At 41.0% G+C, this 22,466-nt stretch overlaps 1 protein-coding gene across 1 annotated transcript in view; it reads right to left on the bottom strand.

Annotated features, from left to right (window-relative positions):
- LOC148144489 (scavenger receptor cysteine-rich type 1 protein M130-like) overlaps positions 1–22,466 on the bottom strand; it is a 67,095-nt gene that overhangs the window by 8,285 nt on the left and 36,344 nt on the right. Inside the window, exons 13-25 of the mRNA XM_087975346.1 lie at positions 19,175–19,207; positions 18,169–18,483; positions 17,289–17,603; positions 14,740–15,054; positions 13,092–13,409; positions 9,518–9,835; positions 8,001–8,333; positions 7,476–7,829; positions 7,324–7,365; positions 7,072–7,188; positions 5,602–5,709; positions 4,221–4,334; positions 2,902–3,033 (exon numbers count right to left, since the gene is read on the bottom strand). Coding sequence (XP_087831472.1) covers positions 2,902–3,033; positions 4,221–4,334; positions 5,602–5,709; positions 7,072–7,188; positions 7,324–7,365; positions 7,476–7,829; positions 8,001–8,333; positions 9,518–9,835; positions 13,092–13,409; positions 14,740–15,054; positions 17,289–17,603; positions 18,169–18,483; positions 19,175–19,207 — 2,814 coding nt within the window. The remainder of the gene's footprint in view (positions 1–2,901; positions 3,034–4,220; positions 4,335–5,601; positions 5,710–7,071; positions 7,189–7,323; positions 7,366–7,475; positions 7,830–8,000; positions 8,334–9,517; positions 9,836–13,091; positions 13,410–14,739; positions 15,055–17,288; positions 17,604–18,168; positions 18,484–19,174; positions 19,208–22,466) is intronic.

Genomic DNA, 22,466 nt, shown 5'->3' with positions numbered 1-22,466 from the left:
AAATTGTGCTTCCACAACTTTGTCACCTTCGCAACTTTGGCGATCCACACCAAACATGCCCCTCCAAACAGAGCATGCATCACACCCTTTGCAGTGTCCCACACCTGCACGCTGTTCTTTCAGTGGTAGCTTCAACAAAGCCTCCATGTCATTTCGGTGGAGTGGCAGCCAGAACTGTGTGTCATCTTCCAAATGTGGCCGAATTAAAGTTCGACAACACACAACCTGACTGCATAAAAATTATACCACGTATTTTCCGACTAATGCAGGAAACCTTGTCATGTGCCTCCTTGCTTACCTTACCCACCTGCGTTGCTACCTTTACAGAAAAGCAGATTGGAAGCCACGATCCTTCTGTCTGTTAACTTTCCAAGTTCCCTTCCATTTCCTGTGTACCTCCCTCCTGCAATCGGCTTTCCAACGTACTGGCCGAAGCACAAATATTCTCATATTCAGAGATGCAGTTGCACAAGCACAGCTAATTACAACCACTCTCACTTACTCACTGACACTCACACACATACACTTGGCACTGACATCAAAAACGGACTCAGAATCCCAAAACAAACTTGCAATCACTGCATTTTTATTGATGAATTGTGTCCTACATTTTGCACATCACTTTCAGAAATATTCCCAGTTCATGGACAGACCATTTCATTCAATAAATAGCAAAACAGCACTTCATAGAATTCTTTGGCTTGACAAGTTTAAAAGCATCCTTCATTCGGTATGAGAAAGCAAAGCAATTTCACATGGAATTTCCTCAATACCTCATTGACAAGCCACAGGACCATCGTCCACTATTGTGATTTCAAACATTCACACTGAGAAATGAATTACGTAATATATGCACACATAAAAAATAACTTCGATGCACTCTGTTTATACCCACTTTTAACTCATTAAAACACACAGCATGCAATTTTTCAGATATATTTCAAATGTATATATATGCAAATATATACATTTGAATGCCAAAGTACATGCTGCTGAATTACAACCAGTTGCAGTTTATAGTGAGAAAAGTATTTTGGAGATTCAAAACGATAGTCGGTGACTTCTCCCAATATTGGGACGTCCCATGTTGAAATCGCTTCTAAAATCTACCTGAAATGATAAAGAAAATAATTTAAGTCCGCGCGTTGAAGTCGCCTCTGGCTCTATTTACAGCACATAAATCTACCAATCCCAAGCTGAAACTCTCACTCCATGGAGTAGGGACAAGACTAATTCTGCCTCAGGAAGGTCAGACTGATGACGGGCCATATTTGGAAGGCACATTGACATGTTTCTCTATCTGTGTGTTTAGCTGATGCAAACGACAGCCTGGAAATTACTCTGAAGATTGGCAGAGATATGTGCAGCAAGTGATCACTGGGCCAATATTTATTCTACAATCAACAAGCTCACTGAAAATATTATAAATGATCATCGCCTCTGGTTTGTGAGAATATTGGCTGGGCAATATCCTAAATGATAGTAGTTATGAAATGTTCAAAAGTATATCATTGGCCATGCACGATTTTGCAGGTGAGATGTTGATTGAAAGTGCAAGATAAACAAATATCTATGGTTTCTTTCGCACTCCTAAAACAATTTAATAGATCTCTGTCAAACAATAAAAGTTGCTTTCTTCATTAATTTAAACAATCCTCACGAATGTATTCAATGTTGACCTGAAAAATAAATGTCAAGTTTCCCATGATGATTTTCAACATTACATAGTGCACAAGATATTCCAGAATTTTGCAGAAAGCCGAGACATCCCATTCTCTCCTCTGCATCAGAAACATTGGAACTCAGAGGGAAACGTTGCAATTGTGGGTTTGATATGAACGTTGTAAAAGTTTGGATCGCACATCCAGTGTATGTCAACAGTGAAGGCGCCACCGATATGCGAGTTATCAGGGGATGTCAGATGTATTTTCTGATAGGACAACAGAGGTAACATGGCAACGGCTGTATCATAGTTCTATCGAATCATGCAGTGCAGGGAAGCTCATTTGGCCAATCGTAATCAGAAGCAAACAGCGAGAATTGCAAAAAAAACCCAGCATGTCTGGACACATGTTTGGAAGACATCAAAGTTAAAGTTACAGGCCCGGTGACCCATCTTCAAAGAAACGTAGGAACGTGGTTGTCAGTGTGGTGACTGTTACATGTTACAGGAGAGTACTCACAACAGTAATTAAACAACTCTCTGTGAAAAAGGAGAGAAAGTGAAGAATAATGGAAGCGGATAACTGGGAATACAAGGAACATTGGAGCAGTTCGTCTTTTCCAAAAGGCCATTCGAAAACACTAAAATGGTTAAGCAGCTGATCAGATAGTCTGGGTTTCAAAGGCAACCGTGAGTTATTGGCATTTTTAATGTTCAGCTTAAGGAGACGTATTCTTCTTCGGGAATGGGTGTGAGTGCAGTTCCTGAAAACAACCACATCAAACGCAAGTCTCTTTGCACATTACAAGTAAAGGTCCTAGGCTCTGTATTCCCTGTGAGCTACAAGAACTAAACCATTCAAACTGTTGAGCACGTAAAACCCCATCTTTCATATCCTCCATACAGCCAGTTGATGACACATTGAAACAGCAATTTTGTAGATTTGTAATTACAAAATTAGGTGAACATCAGCGATTCGAAGAACTGACAAAACGCAGTGTATGATGAATCGCAAGGAATTCATTTTTTAAAGACGGTTCTTCATGCTGTTGAAATAAAAATCGTTTTCCAATAATACATTGCTTTCTCAGTGACAAGGTGTGGAAATGAGGCACAGGTTTGGACGTTGTTCTTGGATTTTCAGTAAATATAATATTATCATGGAATGGAAAGGAATTATGGCAGTGTGAATGCATAGAAAGGTGGTTAAAGATGTGAGTATCTGTTATTCAACTCACCGAGTGAACAAAGACCACTGTCATCATCTGTAAGTGTGAGGGGTTCATCAGGATCACTGTCCAATTGTAACTTTCCATCATGACAGTCTGCATCTTCAGTCTCAACATCGTCATACTCACCACGAATTCGACCTGGAGAGAAAGATGAGCATCACTGATACAAATTGAAATACACAACAACGATAACTCGAAAACGAGACGAATGTCTCAGATAAGGCCAGTGCTGGAAACTGAGACCAGAAGAGTTAGGTCATAATTCTGAAGTTACGGAATGAGCAGAGTTGGTACAAGTTGTGATTGTTTTCTTTGGAAATGAGAAGGTGAAAGGTTATCTGATTGAATTATTCAAGATAATAACCCGGATAAGACAGGGAACATAAAGTAAACTACTTCAACTGATTAGACTATTTTAGCTCGAGGTGTTATACACAGAATTAATGCCAGACCGTTCAGGGAAGATGTCAAGAAAGGTAAAGCTGTACAGGGTTTGGAAATATATTTCCTAAAAATTAGCTGATGTCTGATCAATTCTTAATTTTAAATGTGGCCGAGATCATTGTTGATCAAAGGTATTTATGGACATGCTTCAAAGGCAGGGAGCTGGATTTAGGCCACACCATAGTTTGGAATTGTCTCATTGAAAGGAGGAAGAGTTACGAAGGGCTGAGAGACCTATCGCTGTATCTATCTTGCAATTTATTGACTTGGAGCTGAGCATGCAGAGTTGCTGGCATGCCTGCGATGAGTCATGAAATGATGACGACAGTAGTTGGGGAAGACAGGAGGAACATTTCTCTTTGGTGGAGAGATCAAAGATCAGGGATCATACATTTCAGAGAAGTGATGGGAGAAGTAAACAGGAAATCTTCGACTCTCTGCCAGGAAGGGTGATAGAGGCAAAACACGCTCAAAAAAGTATTCAGTGATGCACTTGCAATGTCAAGACATACAAGGCTGTGGGCCAAGGTGTGCTGGAAAAATGCGATTAGAATGATAACCTGGTTCTTTTTGTAGTGTTCAGCTTAAGGAGACGTATTCTTCTTCGGGAATGGGTGTGAGTCCAGTTCCTGAAAGCAAATACATCGAACGAACGTCTCTTTGCACATTACAAGTAGAGGTCATGGGCTCTATAATCTCTGTGAGCAACAAAACAGCCGGACAGTCCATGCCCATGATCATGTGGTATCAAAACAGCGATTTTCACTTTAACCAACATTCCAGTGATCACACTACCTTCTGAGGGTTGCGATCGTTAAGTTTTGGACAGCATAGAGGGTGTAGGACGAAAATTAATTGACAGAAAGTGATGCTATACACACCTGGAATGCTGTTGGATTTCACCTCAAGATTTTCAGATCCGGGATTATTGTCAGTCAAGTTGTGGCTGGTGTAGTATTCAATGCGATTGAGTGAGTCAATGGAAGCATAAATTACTAAAAATAAAAATGGAGAGTTATTTTCAAACTCGAATTCCAAGAGAAGCCATGACCAATAAGATTTAGAATGAGGCAAATATTCTTCAACCAGAGGCTTGCGAATCGATGGAACACAGATGGCTATTGAGGCCAATCAGTGTGTATTTAAAACAGAAATACAAAGGTTATTGGTTAATAAGGGGATAAAAACATCCAAGGAGAAGGCAAATCAAAGTGGTTGAGAACCACATCAGCCCTTATTGAATGGCAGAATAGACTCGATGAGCCAAATGATCTAATCCTGATCCTGTATGTCGTAGACTTATGGACTGTAGTTGAAGGTTTAATGTTATTAATTGTAGGGTGACAACAGAAAGTATTGTTCTTTAATCGTGCCTGTAGAAATATCTGGAATAATGTCAAGTGAACCCACTGCGGGAAGGAATATGATATAAGATCTAAGAGCAGGAGTACTCCATCTGACCGTTGCAGCCAGTTCCGCCGTTCAATAAGATCATAACTGATCTTTTCGTGGCTTCAGTTCGACTTACTCACGATTTTAACGTTCAAAACATTATTCACCCCAGTTCTAAAGACATCTGATGAGGCAGGGAAGTCCATAAATTCTCAATCCTGTGGGTGAAAATGTTCCTCCTCAATTTAGTCCAAAATCTGCTATCTGTACTTTTCAGGCCATGTCCGTTCAAATAATAGTCATGTATAATTTTATTCCAACCAAAATGGATAATTTCACATTTATCATCTACCAGACATTTTCTTTCCATTCATTTATACTGTATCTGAACACCTGAAAAGTTTCAGAGTCATATGCACACTTTCAGCACCACTCATCTTCTGTGATTCACCATATTTGTTTATACATTGATTCCTCAATTTTGCTTCCGCTCTTTGGTGCTGTGTAATCCATACTTACTGCAAAAGTTATATTATTTTAAAATCAATGCCGAATTGATTAGTTGTCCAGCCATCTGAAGCGGTCAGGGTGGAACCAGGGTAGAAGTGAAATTGATAGTTTTGTTTGCATTTTCAAATACATGCCAGAAATAATCTATCAGGAATGTAGGCCAATGGGAATTATCATATTGAAATTCTTCATCTCACGAAATGCGGACAGAGACACAGTTCATGAGATAGCTTCCCACACACGACGACTGTGTTTTAACTAATAATCATGTTCATTCAGTCATTGATCATGGAAGACTGCAAATTAAATGGAAGCTATACTTATCCAGTCATGATTCACGATACAATAGGAAATATATACCTGGCCCATGTTTGTGATCCGTCCTCTTGCCAGGGGGAATATTCTCAATTTCTTCATAAATTCCTTGGTACAAACCAAGGCGTGAGCCTCTGCCACCAAGGTAAAGTTCTGTTGAATAAACAATAGACTGGTCAGCATTTGTAGCTGAACACTCGCAGAAACAAGGTGTTTATATCTGAAGAACCAGGGGAGAGAAGAACGAGTTCACACAATGCTGTAGATTAGAATCTTCACACAACGTTAACTGATCGCTGAAGGGAGAACATATTGGAAAAACAAGTGAACAGGCCATGATTAATTTCCATGTCACATCAGTTACCGAACCTAGTATGTTAAGCAGAAAGAGCGAGACGTTCTTGTTGGTATAAATTTGGGTATTTTGTTCTAATTTTGCCGATTCAAATATCTATTCAAGAAAATTCTCAGCTCGCAATGGTGCATGTGATTGAAAATGTTGAGTGCAGAAAATGAAACTCTTTAATGCAATGAAAAAACGAAAATGCTAATAACCTATATTTTTAAAAAAGACTTGATACCATTGAGGAGATTACAAATTAATGTTCAACATACCGTGGTGCTAACAAACAAGGTTGATAATAATGTTGTTAGAATTGGACTACTTTCATTAAACAATTGCATAATTATGACAATTAGTTGAAAATCAAAACGTGAGACGAATGAAATAAGGTGCACCTTGATGACATTGATCGTGATAGACTAAGTGCATAGTTTTTATGGCTATATGTAAAGGAAAATTAAGAGCATGTGAAAGGATAGAAAATGATTGTTATTAGTGTTGTTTGTCATTGCCAACTCGTGGAAAATGGTTCCAAAGCAAACGCTTTTAAATTATTGTGCAAAGTACAGAAGTATCATTTGCTCAGTCAAGGGAAGCCAATTGTTGCCGAACTGGAAGTTCCCTTATAAGGACCCTTAATCCTCTCAATGATCTTGGGTTGTGGTAGCAGCACCCAGACACTGAAGAAACATAAATAACAGTAACTAATGAAGAAATATTTAGAGGCAGTCTGCAAATAACTCAATGAAACGGAGACATATTGCTGCCATCATTGACCTGCTCTGGAATGTCATGTATATGTTAACTGAAAGATAAGAAAGTGCAGTCATTATATTTCTTTCCCAATGATAATGACTGGAGCAACTCCACATTATAAGTTAATTCAGTTTCTCTCCAAATATATTGAGCGACTTGATGCATACTTCACACAGTTAAAATATTCTTTTAACTGCTATTTACAGATTTGATGCATTTATCTGAGTGTTTATTAAAACTTAGCGTTTCATTGGGCAAAGTCCCTCGAAGAAAACAAACAGCCAAGAATCGTGCCGCACAATCGTGACCATCTCAGTCAAATGCTCGAAAAGTGCAATAAAAACGTACAGCCCCGAGAACATATGCAACAGTGAAAGTGACGCAGTGTTAGCTCAGTCGGTAGATATCATGCTGACCTTTCATTTGCAATTTTCTCTGCATGACCAACAGTAATGCGACCAACTCACAGATTAACAAGCCTCCCAAAGATGAACAGACGACAACAGGCATGGAAATAGACGGGCTTTCCTGCCCTTAAAGGAGGGAGTACAAATGGGTTTAGCATAGTTAAGGTCTGCCATGGAAAATTGTAAATAATCATCATTAAGGAAACAATGGCACTGGCGAACGCGAACACAAATACTAATAATAGTATCAGTCATAAATACCCGCAGGTGGAGGTGAAGGGGAGACCGTCACCAACTCGGATCCTGTGGAACAGAAAGTACGAATAATTATAAAGGGCAATGTAACTTAGGAAATCAAATAGTTGCCCTGATTTTTAACATTAATGGCGCACGTCAGTCAGCATCAATCTTACCAGAACACTTTACACTGGCAATTTCCTTGTGGTTGCACTTGCTTTTAGCTGGAGCTGCGGAGAGACAGTCCAACAGAGAGAATTCTCTTCCCTTACACTTCACATCATTCTGCCAGATAACATCTTTCTCCTGGGAGAGAGCGGCCTCATCTCGGGCTGATAGAGCGAAGCCACATCCCAGCTCTCTGCAGACAACATTAGCATCAGTTATATCCCAGGAATTGCCACACAACGTTCCCCAGCGTTGATCGCACATGATTTCCACTCTGCCAGAACAGTTGCTGCTTCCTCCATGCAGGTGCACACTGTCTTGCGTATCTGTGGTACAGAACCGATTATTATTGAATGCAGTACAAAGCAGAATCTCCAAGAATTCGCACATAGAGAAAGAAGACGCACCTAATTGTTTATGGCAGTAAGTTGAACTGAGGGACTGCTCCATTGTCACATTGCTCTCTGTTGGAAGGAGAAAGATGCTCAGTCTATCGGGAATTCATGCTTGAAATGACACCCGAACATTGAGAAGGCTTGTCATGTTACCTGAACAAACTACACCAGCATCTTCCCGGTGTTGACAGTCGTGTTGACCCCACGGATCTGTGTGACATTGCCACAGTGTCGACTCGTGAGACAGACACTCCATCTCATCGAGCCAAATAGTTCCCGTTCCTGCTCCGAATGATTGAGCGTCGTATTCAACATTCTGGAACTCACCACAGTGCAGCTGTTTACAAATCACTTTGGCAACGTGTGGATCCAATGTGTCTGAACACACTGTTCCCCAGGTCCCATTGTAGAACACCTCCACTCTTCCCTCACAGCGATGCTTTCCATTCACCAGCCGCAGCTCCTTGTGTTCTGTTCAAACAATAACATATATCCAGATTGTTAGATTGTCCATATCGCTGGTGTGTCCTGTGATTGCCGAAACGAGAAGGATGCATGATATGAACAAAGGGAATTGCTGGAGAAACTCAACAGAATCTGTGAAGAAAGAAAGCACAGACAAATCTTCAGGTCCAGTGACGCGGATTCTGAATTGAGGAAGCGTCACTGGACATGAAACGTTGTCTCTTTGTCTCGACGGATGCTGCTTGACATATGAGATTTCCAGAAATTTTCCTTTTTGTTTTCGATTCGCAGCATCCGCGGATCGTTGTGTTCAGTTTTCTTCATGACACATATTGCAATGAAAAAAGGAGTGAGCCAAATGTGCATCGTGCATGGAGTTTAGAAGGACTTGACCAAGGCACGACGAGAATCTGGCGAACTGTTTGAGAACCCGAAATGGTCGAGAAGCAGAAACTGACAGAAAACAGAAAGCCTGTGTTAAAAGTAAATTGTCCACTTTGCAGAAGTGACGATCCACTGGAACTGGTTCTGATATCATGGCTGTTCAATTATATATATATATAGATATATATGCAATCACTTTTAATTTTGTATCACCAGGGAAGTTTCAAACTGCTCAGTTGGAAGCAAATTACGGAATATTTTTACTGTTCTGAAAAATCATGAAAACCGCAAGTGCACAGTAATAAACAGGCAGTACAGGTCTGACACAATTGTACAGGAGCTATGTCTGATACAGTGAAGTCTGCTCGGAAACATAAAGAAAAAAAAATCACTCCTTCATTTTCGAGCCACAAATAGTTCGATAGACACACGAACATGTCTCATATTTCTGGTGGCTCGTTACAAAAGGAAAGATCATAAATTTGGAATTAATTTTTAGCAAACCCTTTATGACAATCAGGACAATATTGACATCCACTTGGAGTAGTGACAACAGATCAAAAATGACACTTTTCATGACAAACGCGACGTGTATCAATAGAAGATTAAAAAAACTGACAGAAAAGCAACTTAGATTAGAGAAACGAATTGTTCTTTCACTTTTTGTGTACATGTAAGTGTCAGAGATCGTTTCTTTAAATTACTGCCGCTGCTCTACATTCCTTCGAATTCAGTGCACATACGTCAGCATGACGTCTCACCTACAACATTCGAGCAAAGTAAAAGCATTGAAGAATGGCCCTCACCCGAGCACATAATTCTCACATCCTCTTTATGAGAACAGTCGTCTTGGTGACCCAATGGTACTGAAGGACATTCCCAGAGAAATGACTCGTTTCCAGAACACTTCACATCCTTCCACCAAATGTGGCCTGAGCCCGGTCCAGAGGACGAAGGGAGTGTCATATCCAGTGCTTTTCCACAACCCAGTTGTTTACAAACGACTTCAGCGTCTACCACATCCCATGAATCATCACAAACTGAGCCCCATATTCCATTGTAGTAAATCTCCACTCGACCAGCACAAGGGCTTCCACCATCTGACAGCCTTAATTGAAAGTGATCTGTGAAAAAATTACACATTTAATACACATTCCCTTCATCACTCAGGGCAACATAGTGTATAGATACAGGAAATAGCGTTTTAAATGTTCTCATGAGAAATACTTATTGTGCTGAAACATAATTTCTTGCAAAATTAATCGATCAAGTGTAACCTTTTAGCAAGAATGGACAGCACATAAATGTTTCAAAATATCTTATTGCACCTGGTACTGCCAGGTTAAGTTTTCCTTTCTATATTGAACATTCCGTGAAATATTTTGCCATCAGTTGCATTTGTGCTTTCTCTTCCTGTCACTCCATTTATGTCTGTCCACGTGTTACTTTGTCTCATGCTCAACCTATTTTATAGTGCACATAACTGTACGTTTGTCCAATATAAATACCGTCTCAGCTTTCATTCATCAGCGCACATGAGAATACTATACCTTACGAGAATATAACTGAAAGACAACATATATATTAGCATGACAGCAATAGCACTTTGAGTAGTTGTAGAAGTGTAAATACTGAAAGGGGACGAAAAGTCATTTCAGGATATTATCACGTGTACTTAGATACAAAGGTCCAGAACTAATTCACAGAATCACGGATTTAAGAAGTCTTCAGCACAGAGAAAGAACCTTCGGCCTACCAATTTTGTTTCTGTCAAAAACAAGCTTCTAAATATTTTAATCTCATTTCCCAGCACTTGGGTTCGTCCTTAACTCCTTCGCATCACAAGTGCACATCTAAATATATCTTAGATTTCCCTAACGTTTCTGCCTCTACCACATTTACAGGCAGTGAGTTCCAGACTACTCCCACGCCCCAAGTGGATGAAAAAGAATATCCTCAGGTCCCTCTGAACCTTCTGTCCATCACCGGAACTCTATGCCGCAAGGTAAGCAATTGCATAACATAGGGGAAAGATTCCTTATTGCTTATTATCCACCTCAATCCTGCCCATACTCAGTCGACTCTGTTCAAAGGAAATGAATCCAAATCTGGCCAAGTTGTCTTCATAGCTAAATGTTGTTCATCTCAAGAAAATCTCTCAGACGTTGCCCCCTGCATTGTCTCCATTACTGTCAAATCCATCCTCTGATATGGATTCCTTAACTGCACACAGTTTTCTGCTCTGGTCTAAATCATGCTTCTTGCAGTTTGAGAATAAACTTGTTCGCCCTTAAAACACTGTCTTCAGCTTCTAACGAACCATTTTATGATCTTTATAGAGGAAAAGTGAAGCTTCCATCACGTCAACAGCATAACAGCTGTTTGTAATTTATTCTGCACAATGGAATTTTTGACAACTTGTGCGCTGGACCTGACACGAGAGGAGACCTTCCCTGAGCTCACTGCTTGCAAACTGCTTTTCTGATTGATCACAAGTCACACAGTTGCTTATATCTACCGCACAGCATTCCAATGTTGTTGCAATGTCCCCGGTTGTAATTCGAGATGAGTACTTTACACACATTCACCAAGAAGCCATTGCCTAGACATTTCAATGAGCATGAAAGCGTTCCTTCAGGGTCTCATCACCATCCCGAGATACATAACGCACAACGACTCCCAAAATATTATATAATTCCAGTGCGGCGACTTCGCATGTGAAACATCTCAAGACATTTGTTTTGTATGGAATCCATCTCTCGTGCATTATCTACAAAATTCAAACTGCGCTTTCAGTCTCTGCAATGCTGCACAAGATCAAAAGTTTCTCAGAGAAGATAAAAAGCTCTACTAATTGAAAGAAATGCGGTCATTTCAAGTAATGGAGTCCTAGAGATGTCCAGCACAGAAACAAACCCTTCAGTCCAACTCCTCCATGTCAATCACGTATTCTAAATTAATCCACTCCTATTTGACAACATTCCACACACATATTTCTAAACCCTTCCTATTTATTCACAAATCCAGATGCCTTTTAAATGTTGTAACTGTACTATCCTCCAACACCTCACTGTCAAGATATTTCATACGTAAAACCTCTTTTGTGACAAACATTGTCCCTCAGTTCCATTAGAAATCTTTTCGCCTTACTTTTAACCTCTGCCCTCCAGATTCGGATTTCACTATCCTGGGGACAATGCCTTGTCTATTCACCTTATGCATGCCCCTCCTGATATAATAAACTTCTGTCAGGTCTCCCTTCAGCCTCTGACCATCCAGGGAAAAACGCCCCAGTCTGTTTATCTTCTCCCAAAAAGTCAATCCTTCCAACTCTGCTAACATCACTGCAAATCTTTTCTGAATTCTTTCAAGTTTCCCAACATTGTTCTTCTAAAAGGGTGGCCAGAATGATACACATAAGTCCAAAAGTGGCCAACCAATGTACAGCCACAGCATGACTTTCGAACTCTTGTATTCAGTGGCACGGATCAATGAATGTAAGAGGACCAATCACCTTCTTCACTGCACTGTCTCTCCATGCCTCCATTTTCAATGCACTTAGAGTCTGCACACCGAGGTCTCATTGTTTGGCAACAATCCCCAGGACCTTACCATTAAAAGTATAATTTGTGCACGTGTGTCAACTGTACTTTTGGGTTAAGAAACTGTACTTAGATTCCTGATTAGATTAGATTTCTTAGAGTGTGGAAACAGGCCCTTCGGCCCAACAAGTCCACACCGACCCTCTGAAGAGCAACCCACCCACACTCATTCCCCTACATTTACCCCTTCACCTAACACTACAGGCAATTTACCATGGCTAATTCACCTATACTGCATATCTTTGGACTGTGAGAGGAAACCGGAGCACCCGGAGGAAACTCACGCAGAAACGGGGAGAATGTGCAAACTCCACTCAGACAGTTTCCTGAGGCGGGAATTGAACCCGGGTTTCTGGCGCTGTGAGGCAGCAGTGCTATCCACTGTCCCAGCCTGCCGCCCCTTAAGATTAGATTAGATTAGATTCCCTACATTGTGGAAAGTGACCCTTTGAACCAACCAGTCCACACCGACCCTCCGACGTTTAACGCACCCAAACCCATTTCCCTCTGACTAATGCAAATAACACTCTGTGCAATTTAGCATAGCCAATTCACCTGACCTGCCACGTAATGCTTGTATCTCACAACAAAATGGTGTCAATTTCTCATATTCATCCATCTGCAACCGCCGCCCACCTCAGATCTGCTTTCATCCCAGAGATGAATAAATGGTTTCAGTGGCACTGACAAGCAAGTGGTGTACATTCTCAATTTACTCAGCAGATGAATATTTGTCTTGATATATCTGAGCCGGTTTAAATGTGAAGAGTCTACTTACCTGAACAGAGGACCCCTACGCTACTGCCTTCGATGTCAGACGAATTCAATGTGTTGGAGATCCTGCACTCCTGGAGCTGTGATTCATGTCCATGACATTGGACAACATGTACCCACGCATCACCATCACTCTCCCCGTACTTTGAAGAATTATATATTTCTAAGGCATAACCGCATCCCAGCTGTCTGCAGACAACGTTGGCATCATTCTGATCCCACACGGTGTCATGCACTCCGCCCCAGCTTCCATGAGAGTAAACTTCAACTCGGCCATCACAGCGGCTTTCTCCATTCACTAGTCTTAGCGCCCAATTTTCATCTGTAAAATAAGAGTTACTGAGAACAGCGATTGAAATGAACACAGATATTCGAGAACTGACAATCACAGGAAAATGTATGATTTGCAATCATAAAGATATTTTGTCCATTTACTTTTTCAAATACTTTCATCATGTCATTACATTTCTTCTGAAAAAAAATTGAGAGGGGCGTGGAAATAAAAGTGCTGCTATTCTGGCATTCGTTGAAAATAAAGTCTCGTCTTTAGCTAGCGACCTCATCCATTCAGGCCGACTGTCAGTCTGCAGATGCTACTCGTATGTTTGACCATTTATATGTTGCCACTACTCTCATGGTTGACGGCAGAGCATGTTGCACTGAGCAAATGACCCGCAACATGACTGAGACAACGGTCAAGAAGATAATGGAAATTGAGGAACAAGTCTGTTTGAGAATTATGACATTCAAAACACTTATGAAAATTTGGGATAGCACATAAATTTTAAAACGTGATGCTGTCACTCACTAACGTAACTGCCAATATTCTCCATTTTCTTTTGAAAATTGTCTCCACGCTATGGATACATCAAAATCTTTTATTAGAAGGTATGAATACATCTGATTTCTGCGGCGCCATTTGTGCAGATTCTGATACTCCCTGCCAGGAGTTGAGGGCATAATGTCATGTCGTAAAAATGTTGACACGAGTAATTCAGATGCTTTATGCATTCTCTGGAGGAATGTTGGAAAATTTATGCTCTGGAATTGGAGCCCAGTTTCAGCTCGTGAACAGGGAAACTATGAAGAAATATTGAAAACACAACTCATGCAGCTCCTAATGTTTGTCAGGAAATCAAATCTGGTTTCCACATTTGATCTGCCCGACAAGGTCTTCAGGCTCATAAAAGAGTCACAAAATCATAACTAAAGGCCTGTAAAACCAACTTAGTTAAAATGAAATCAGGCATCAGCACAAATCCTGGCCTCACCAGTCACATCTCCGTTCCCTGAATGACTAAGTATCAGAATAATAATCGTTCAAATGTTCGTGAAATATTCCAAATCTAACAGTCAAACGATCATCAATTCTCCTAACAACTCATCTGGCTAATACTTTTCCTTATGGAAGGACATCTGCCGGTCTAACCTTTACTGACTGACATACGACTGCGGATTATTAACCATATAGTTGAAAGGTAATGACTTCCTGAAGTGAACTAGTGCACCAGTTGAACTCAGATTAATCAGAAAAGGCCTACAGGCCATCGGCTCAACAATGACATTCAATTCAGGTATAAATAAAATAATTACAAACTTTAAGTACACAGAAACACTGTTTAGCGAAAGAACAATTGCTGTAAAGGACACACCCGAGCAGATGACATTGGCCATATTTCCATGTGAACAGTTGAAGCTTTCCCCATGTGAAACTGGACAGTTCCACAATCGTCGCTCGTTTCCATGGCATTCATAGTTTTCCTTCCACACTGGTCGGGCTCCCCTCCCAAATCGAGCATCTCTCGGGATCGACTTTACAGTCCCGCAAAAAAGGTGTTCACAGACCACATTGGCGTCTTGTAAGTCAAAGTAAACACCGCACAGCGTTCCCCACTGCTCTCCATGCAGGACCTCCACTCGCCCAGAGCACCTGTTCTCCCCACCAACCAATCGGGGCCCATTGTTTCCTGTTTTGGATCAAATAAAGAAACAAACGTTTGCAAATATCCACGCACTTGTTCAAAATTCAAAAGAGAAAATAAATCGAATCTCATCCTCCATTGCCCAATACAACACATGACAGTTACAATGTCTTTAAAATAATTACGATTATTTCATGAAACTCTTTCCACTATTCACATTTAAAGGGTATTCCCAAGATAGTGATTATGATCATTTACCTCAGTCCTGGAAAACCTATGAAACGAGGGTGTAAAGGTTGACTTGATGCAGTCCATAGTTTGATAACAGCAGTGTACTTTTGGTCCCGATTGCTCGTGCAGGTTAGATTGACTTTTGCAATCATGCAGTCATGCTTAACCCAATTTACTGATGAATAGGTGGTTGCATTCTTGTTAGAGAGATGTGGTTGATGGTGATTTAACCTGATGGTCACTATTCATCAGCCGAGGGTTGAGCTCAGAAGGTGAGGACCATCATGGCAACTTCAGATTGTGGGGGTTATGAACCAACGCTGATGGCATTACCTTATATCAAAGACCAGCCATTCAACCCACTGAGGTAACCGATTCCATCACGGTGTTACAATGCAGTGCAGCTAACGAGGCGAATGTATTAAATAATTATTTTTGAAAGCAATTTCTGAAACATGGGCAACAAATGAGTTTACAAGTTTGAGGCAATTGAGATAATTATAATGTTAAAAGTTTTTTTCTGCAGTAAGATGTTGAGCGTCCAGGTGACCAAATCATGACCAGTGCATCAGATGCTGGCTGCAATATGCAGTTTCAATAATATTAACCTTTATTCTCCCATCGAACGTACAGTAATGAAATCAATTATAACCTGTGAAAGTGTACCGTTTGGTAGAATGTGACATGGACTTCCCCGAATTTGCATTGAGATGCAGAGTAACACTTCAAAATTAGCCCCTGGTACCATGCATCAATGTTTTCAAACCATTATTCATGACATCTCCCAACTTCAGTAGAGCATGCAAAGAGAGCAGAACAGATAAGTAAGTGACAGATGAAACTTTAAGCAAAGAAGTTTGAGGCAGTATATTTTGGCAGCCTGGAAAATGACATACAACGTGCATTTAGATGTTTTCACCTTTTCCCTCTTCATGTTGTGAATAAGTGCACTTTGACAGAAGTGCTGGAGCTTCAAAAGTTGAGATACATCAAGTTGACAGAATACTTGGTAGAGTAGTCAGCAATGCAACTTAAACTGAAATTTAAGAATAGAAGAATTTAGGACAGAAAGAGAGAAATAATTCCTTTGCGTTTGGGAAGATAGGAAAACATTGTTTATGATTATGTGGAACACATAATTGACAAAGTGTGTCCTGGCTCTTGAGGAGATGCATACTCGAAGAGATACGCGAACAGGCTTCTATTTTCGACTAATGTGTATTGTACAGGTTATGGATCATATTGAAGCGATGAAGCTGGAACTGATAGAGGTATACGAGAATATTACTTGATGAACAAAGCAGCAAACGAAAGAAATTACGGGACCTGCCAATTGATCATCGAAAGAGTAACAGGCAATAATGTTACGATTTCGGACAAAAGGTGCACAATATTACATATTGGAATGTAGTGAATCAGACAGTTGACAAAGTGCATACCATGCAAAATACAACGTGTTACGAAGGCAAGATAAATTTACAGCAACGTGAAAGTTCTGAGATTGAGAAGGGTCGCAAGGAAGGGACAGAACGGTGAATTAATTACCATGATAATATCTATCAGCCAACGAGTGTTTGTGAGCTGGAACTTCTTGCTGAAAAAGTTGTTGTCAAGAGTGATCTTCAATGATGTCATACAGTCTGTTAGTATTGTTATAAAATATAATCGGGTCAGGGAGATTCAGAAAATAAACAATTGTCTTGTCATAATTTTAATTGTCTGAGGTTCACGTCAATGTATCTGTATCGACCAACGATTCATATTATCCTCCATGAGCGACGTTTAGTCAACGTCGACACTAAAGTGTATTGACTGTGGACAGTTGAAGAAATGTCTTTCCCAATACAAACGCAAACGTTTTAAAATGGTTAAATTTTCAATAATTTCGTGTATATTTTACCTCATCACTCTTGTGCCAGGGAACATGAGAATCTTGAGGATTAGTTGTGATTTGTCACGGTCAAAGCAATGTCAGGAATGCCAGCGACATTACTCTTACACACAATAAGCGGAAATGTGTCTTTTTCTTTAGGTTAGCTTGTACTCACCTGAACATATCAGAGTGACGATGTTGTGTCCAGTGCAATCCTGGTGCGTGGTTGAATACCGAGGGCACTTCCCCAGCTGAGTCTCATTGCCCGTACATTTAAACACCTCAGTAGCCGTGAGAACAGCACTGCCTCCAGAATGCATCGAGCTTGAAACAGACACTGCGACTCCACAATGAGGCTGTGCACAGGCCACATTGGCGGTTTTCAAATCCCATTCCAGCCCACACATTGTTTTCCAGGTGTCACCGAACTGAACCTCCAGTCTGCCAAAGCATTGGGAATTTTGAGGTACCAATCTCGGAGGTCTGTGATCTGAGATATTTTAAAAAAGCACAGAATATAGAAATTTATAGAAACAGTGAATTAGATTATTTTCCGATAAACATTTATATGATTAATTACAGGTCTGGCATTTTTGGAAATAAATTGTTCCTACAATCAGTTTGCTGCCCTGTCGATCTCATTCATGTTCAGCCATAACCCCGACCCTCAGCTGTTCAGACAGAAAGCAACTTTCAACCTGAGGATAAGTGACAGAAAGTGATTCTGCCAGCCAACACAATGTCTCATCTCAGTATGCATTGGGTTGTAAATGTGATCATTCCTGCAGCGCACTTCTCTCAATGTGTCTTCAAGTGGCATTACAATGGACACCTGTCGTGCCCCTTTCCCGGATTGGAAACGGTAACAGGAATTCACCTCTCCCATTCGCTTCAAATATTCACGCATTATATTATGAAACCGAATGAATTGGGCGTTTTTTAATTATCATGTTAATAATATTTGGATAGTTTTCGCTCTGTTATTATATCCCTTTCTGGTTTCAGGCAGCTCCGGCTTGTGATAAAGCTCCAAAGAAATGGTAATAGATTTTTACCTGAACAGATGACACCAGCATCATTGCTGTGTGACCAGTAGCGGTGATCCCAACTCGCTGATCGACACTCCTTCAGAGCGCGCTCGGTCCCGCTGCACTGAACATTCCAGGTCACAATGGGTCCGGATCCTCGTCCAAAGTGAGCCCCGCCCGGGGCAGAGACCGCGGTCCCGCAGTCCAGCTCCCGACACACAACTGCGGCATCCGGCAGGTCCCAAAGATCATGATCGACTGTCCCCCACTGTCCCCTGTAGTGAATCTCCACTCGGCCAGCGCAAGGACTGCCCCCATTCTCAAGTCTCAGCCTCACCGTCTCTGTAAAATACCGAAATGGTAACCAAAGTGAATACTGCGGAATTGTGAAAGCTCCAATGGGAGTGATGGCATGGCAAAAAAAATGCATGCTATCGCAATGTAACTCACAATACGTATTGTGGAGGGTGAAATGCCATTTTAGAAGTGATGCTCACTCACAGAGAGCGAGGGTCAGAAAAATGTTTCCACAGAAACAATTCCTCGAAACTGGCCAAGATGAGGAGATTTTTTATTACTCATTCATCACATATGGGCGCAATAAATGGCGAGAAAAACACAACTGATCCTCCGTGCGAACATCTGAAAGTGAAACAGTACTTCCGCCTGTCACAGCCCGAAATATTGTGGGATGTATGATCATGTGAGCACAATGTCACAGCTCAATAGTGAGTGAAATGGTTTATATACATTGCTGAAAGCAGCACTGTGTGTGTAACTGAATTTTCACAGTATCCCCATGAGTTGTCTCTATCTGAGAATGGCAATGTGCGTAGGAACTGATCCTTAACACTCTGCTCCACAGCAATCCTGAAATGAGAGACCTTCAGAAGTCATGCAACCCCATTAGTTATGAACAGACAGCTGTCCAACATGAATTTTAAGGCAAGGAGATTCTTAACACAACTTTGTGCTTGAACAGAATCATCAGAATATAGAAAATCGACTCCATATAAAAGGAGCATGCAGTTACCTTTACTATCGGCCTGAGTGTCAGCAAGTCTGCCTGAAATAGAGGGATAAAAATTCAATTTAGCACGTAGAAATAAGTTAGACAAATGCGGGCAATAATTATCATTAGTTTGCCAAATAACCATATTTTACACAGAGGGTGGTAAGCATCTGGAATAAGCTGCGAGCGGAAGTGATTTAGGCGGGTACAGTAACAACACTTAAAAGATATTCGGACAACTACATGGATAGGGATAGTTGAGAACGATATGAGTCCAGTGAAGAGAAATGGATTTGACATTTGTGGATTAACATTTGATCAGCCTGGACCAGTTTGGGACAAAGGCCCGATGTCCGTACTGCGACTCTATAGATATCTGGAAAGTTCAAATCCTCATTACATGCAATGGTGATAAAAGCAGGAAATATAATTACTGCAATTATCAAATATTGTCTGTTTTCTTCTAAATTTGACCAAATTGTTTCCACACAGAGAGACACGCTGCCAACTCTCTGACTGGTCTGCTGGTCACGCCATTGCTATCTTCCTCAACATTGTGATGATCCCTGTAAAGAGCGACAATACTCCCCAGTTACCAAAGCAAGGCACCCCCGTCCAAAGCTTTCAGCATTTTAGAAATTTGAGTCGATCAGCAATACTGAAATAAACAATGGCTAACAGTGCTTAGTCAGCAACCAAGCCCCGAAAGTGTATTTATTTTTTTCAGTGTTTACCATCTTTAATATACGGCTTTATTATGTTCCCTATCTACATGGCGACAGCATTACGAGATTCACTCATCAACAATATCCAGCAGGAATTATCCATTTCCCTAAATCTGGAACAGGAAGTTTTACGATGGATTGAAAAAAGAAGATCAATATGTAACGGTCTACAAACCATTCTACGGTCACAACAGAGGAAGAAGGTCATTCTGTCCAAGGGGCCGATGCTACCTCTTTGAACACACTGCTTAATGTGTTTCAATGTCTATCGTCATTGCCAACAAAGTATCACTCTCAGTATTTTTAACCCACGTTCAACTGCACTGGGGACAGGATGGTGATGAACCCGCTTTAAACTTTTTGTAAGTGTTTACTGGTTGGCGAACGTGGTGCCACTGTTTAAGAAGGGTGGTAAGGGCACGCCAGGGAACTATAGACCAGTGAGCCTGAGGCAGTGGTGGGCAAGTTGTTGGAGGGAATCCTGAGGGGCAGGATGTACATGTATTTGGAAAGGCAAGGACTGATTAGGAATAGTCAACATGGCTTTATGCGTGGGATATCATGTCTCACAAACTTGATTGAGTTTTTTGAAGAAGTAACAAAGAAGACTGATGACGGCAGAGCGGTCGATGTCATCTGTATGGACTTCAGTAAGGCGTTCGACAAGGTTCTCTATGGGAGACTGTTTTAGCAAGGTTAGATCTCACGGAATACAGGGAGAACTAGCCATTTGGATACAGATCTGATTCAAAGGTAGAAGATAGAGGGTGGTGTTGGAGGGTTGTTTTTCAGACTGGAGGCCTGTGACCAGTGGAGTGCCACAAGGATCGGTGTTGGGTCCTCTACTTTTTTTGTCATTTACATAAACGATTTGGATGCGAGCATAAGAGGTACAGTCAGTAAGTTTGCAGATGATACTAAAATGGGAGGTGTCATGGACAGCGAAGAGGGTTACCTCAGCTTACAACAGACTCTTGACCAGATGGGCAAATGGGCTGAGAAGTGGCAGATGGAGTTTAATTCAGATAAAAGCGAGATGCTGCATTTTGGGAAAGCAAATCTCCGCAGGACTTATACACTTAATGGTAAGGTCCGAGGGAGTGCTGTTGAACAAAGAGAACTTGGAGTGCAGGTTGATAGGTCCTTGAAAGTGGAGTCGCAGATAGATAGGATAGTGAAGAATGCGTTTGGTTTGCTTTCCTTTACTGGTCAAGGTATTGGTACAGGAATTGGGAGGTCATGTTGCGGCTGTACAGGACATTGGTTAGGCCACTGTTGAAATATTGCGTGCAATTCTGGTCTCCTTTCTATCGTAAAGATGTTGTGAAACTTGAAAGGGTTCAGAAAAGATTTACAAGGATGTTGCCAGGGTTGGAGGGTCTGAGCTACAGGGAGAGGCTAAACAGACTGGGGCTGTTTTCCCTGGAGCGTCGGATGCTCCAGGTGACTTTATAGACGTTTACAAAATTATGAGGGACATGGAGAGAATAAACATGCAAAGTCTTTTCCCTGGGGTCGGGGAGTCCAGAACTAGAGGGCATAGGTTTATGGTGAGTGGGTGAAGATATAAAAGAGACCCAAGGGCAACTTTTTCACACAGAGAGTGGTACATGTATGGAATGTGCTGCCAGAGCAAGTGGCGGAGGCTGGCACATCTGCAACATTTAAGAGACATTTGGATGGGTACATGAATACGAAAGGTTTGGAGAGATATGAGCCCGGTGCTGGCAGATGGGACTAGATTGGGTTTGGATATCTGGTCGGCATGGACAGGTTGGACCGAAGGGCCTGTTTTCATGCTGTGCATCTCTATGACTCTATGACTCAACTGAGTTTGCCCTGTCATTGATTTTACTATAATATATTTTCCCCCTCTCCCAAGCTGATAGAGGCATCGAAATATATTTTCAATTTTAGTTAGGTTAAAATTTCACGCATTGTGTGGTACAGTTTGATGATTTTTAGCTTCTTGTGAAAACTTTCCCATACAATTTTTATAAATTCTATAAACCTCGAATTGCTTGTTTTCAATCTCAGAATAATATCATGTCGACTTTCAGACATCATGGGTCATCTGTTCATGTGTTAATAGATGGTCGCTCACTATGGATTTGTTCAATCCCTGCTGTACAACATCTCTCATAAACTGCATTCACCGACTTGACTGACCGTTCACCTCTTTATCATGCGTGTGCAATATCCCTACAATTCAATGTTAAATCGTTATTTTTTTAATGTAATTCGTCACAGAAAATGAACAGGACAAATCTAAAACAATGTCTTGCACGCTGGCCCAATCATCAGAAGTTTGAAGATCCTTACTCACTGGAGATTTTTGGAAAATAACAAATACATATCAGATCAGTGGCATCATTGTGAACTCTCTAACTGATGGGAGAACTGGTACAAACTAAATCTACTGAAAGACTGTTCATCGCAATTTCAGACAGATGTAACTATGGAATAATTCTGTCTGGTTTTGAAGACGTATGTCCTTTTGAACTACTTTTGCAGCATTTACTGGCTCACGTGAAATTTCTCTTGCAACATTGCAGAGGACACACCATTCAACGTGGAATGAGGTGAGA

Source organism: Chiloscyllium plagiosum, unplaced genomic scaffold (assembly GCF_037043375.1).
Source record: "Chiloscyllium plagiosum isolate Xiang-an unplaced genomic scaffold, Cpla_swu_hap1 HiC_scaffold_27, whole genome shotgun sequence".
Classification (NCBI taxonomy): Eukaryota; Metazoa; Chordata; class Chondrichthyes; order Orectolobiformes; family Hemiscylliidae; genus Chiloscyllium; species Chiloscyllium plagiosum.
Note: the sequence above shows the minus strand (reverse complement) of the source record. Positions and strands in the feature narration are given on the sequence as shown.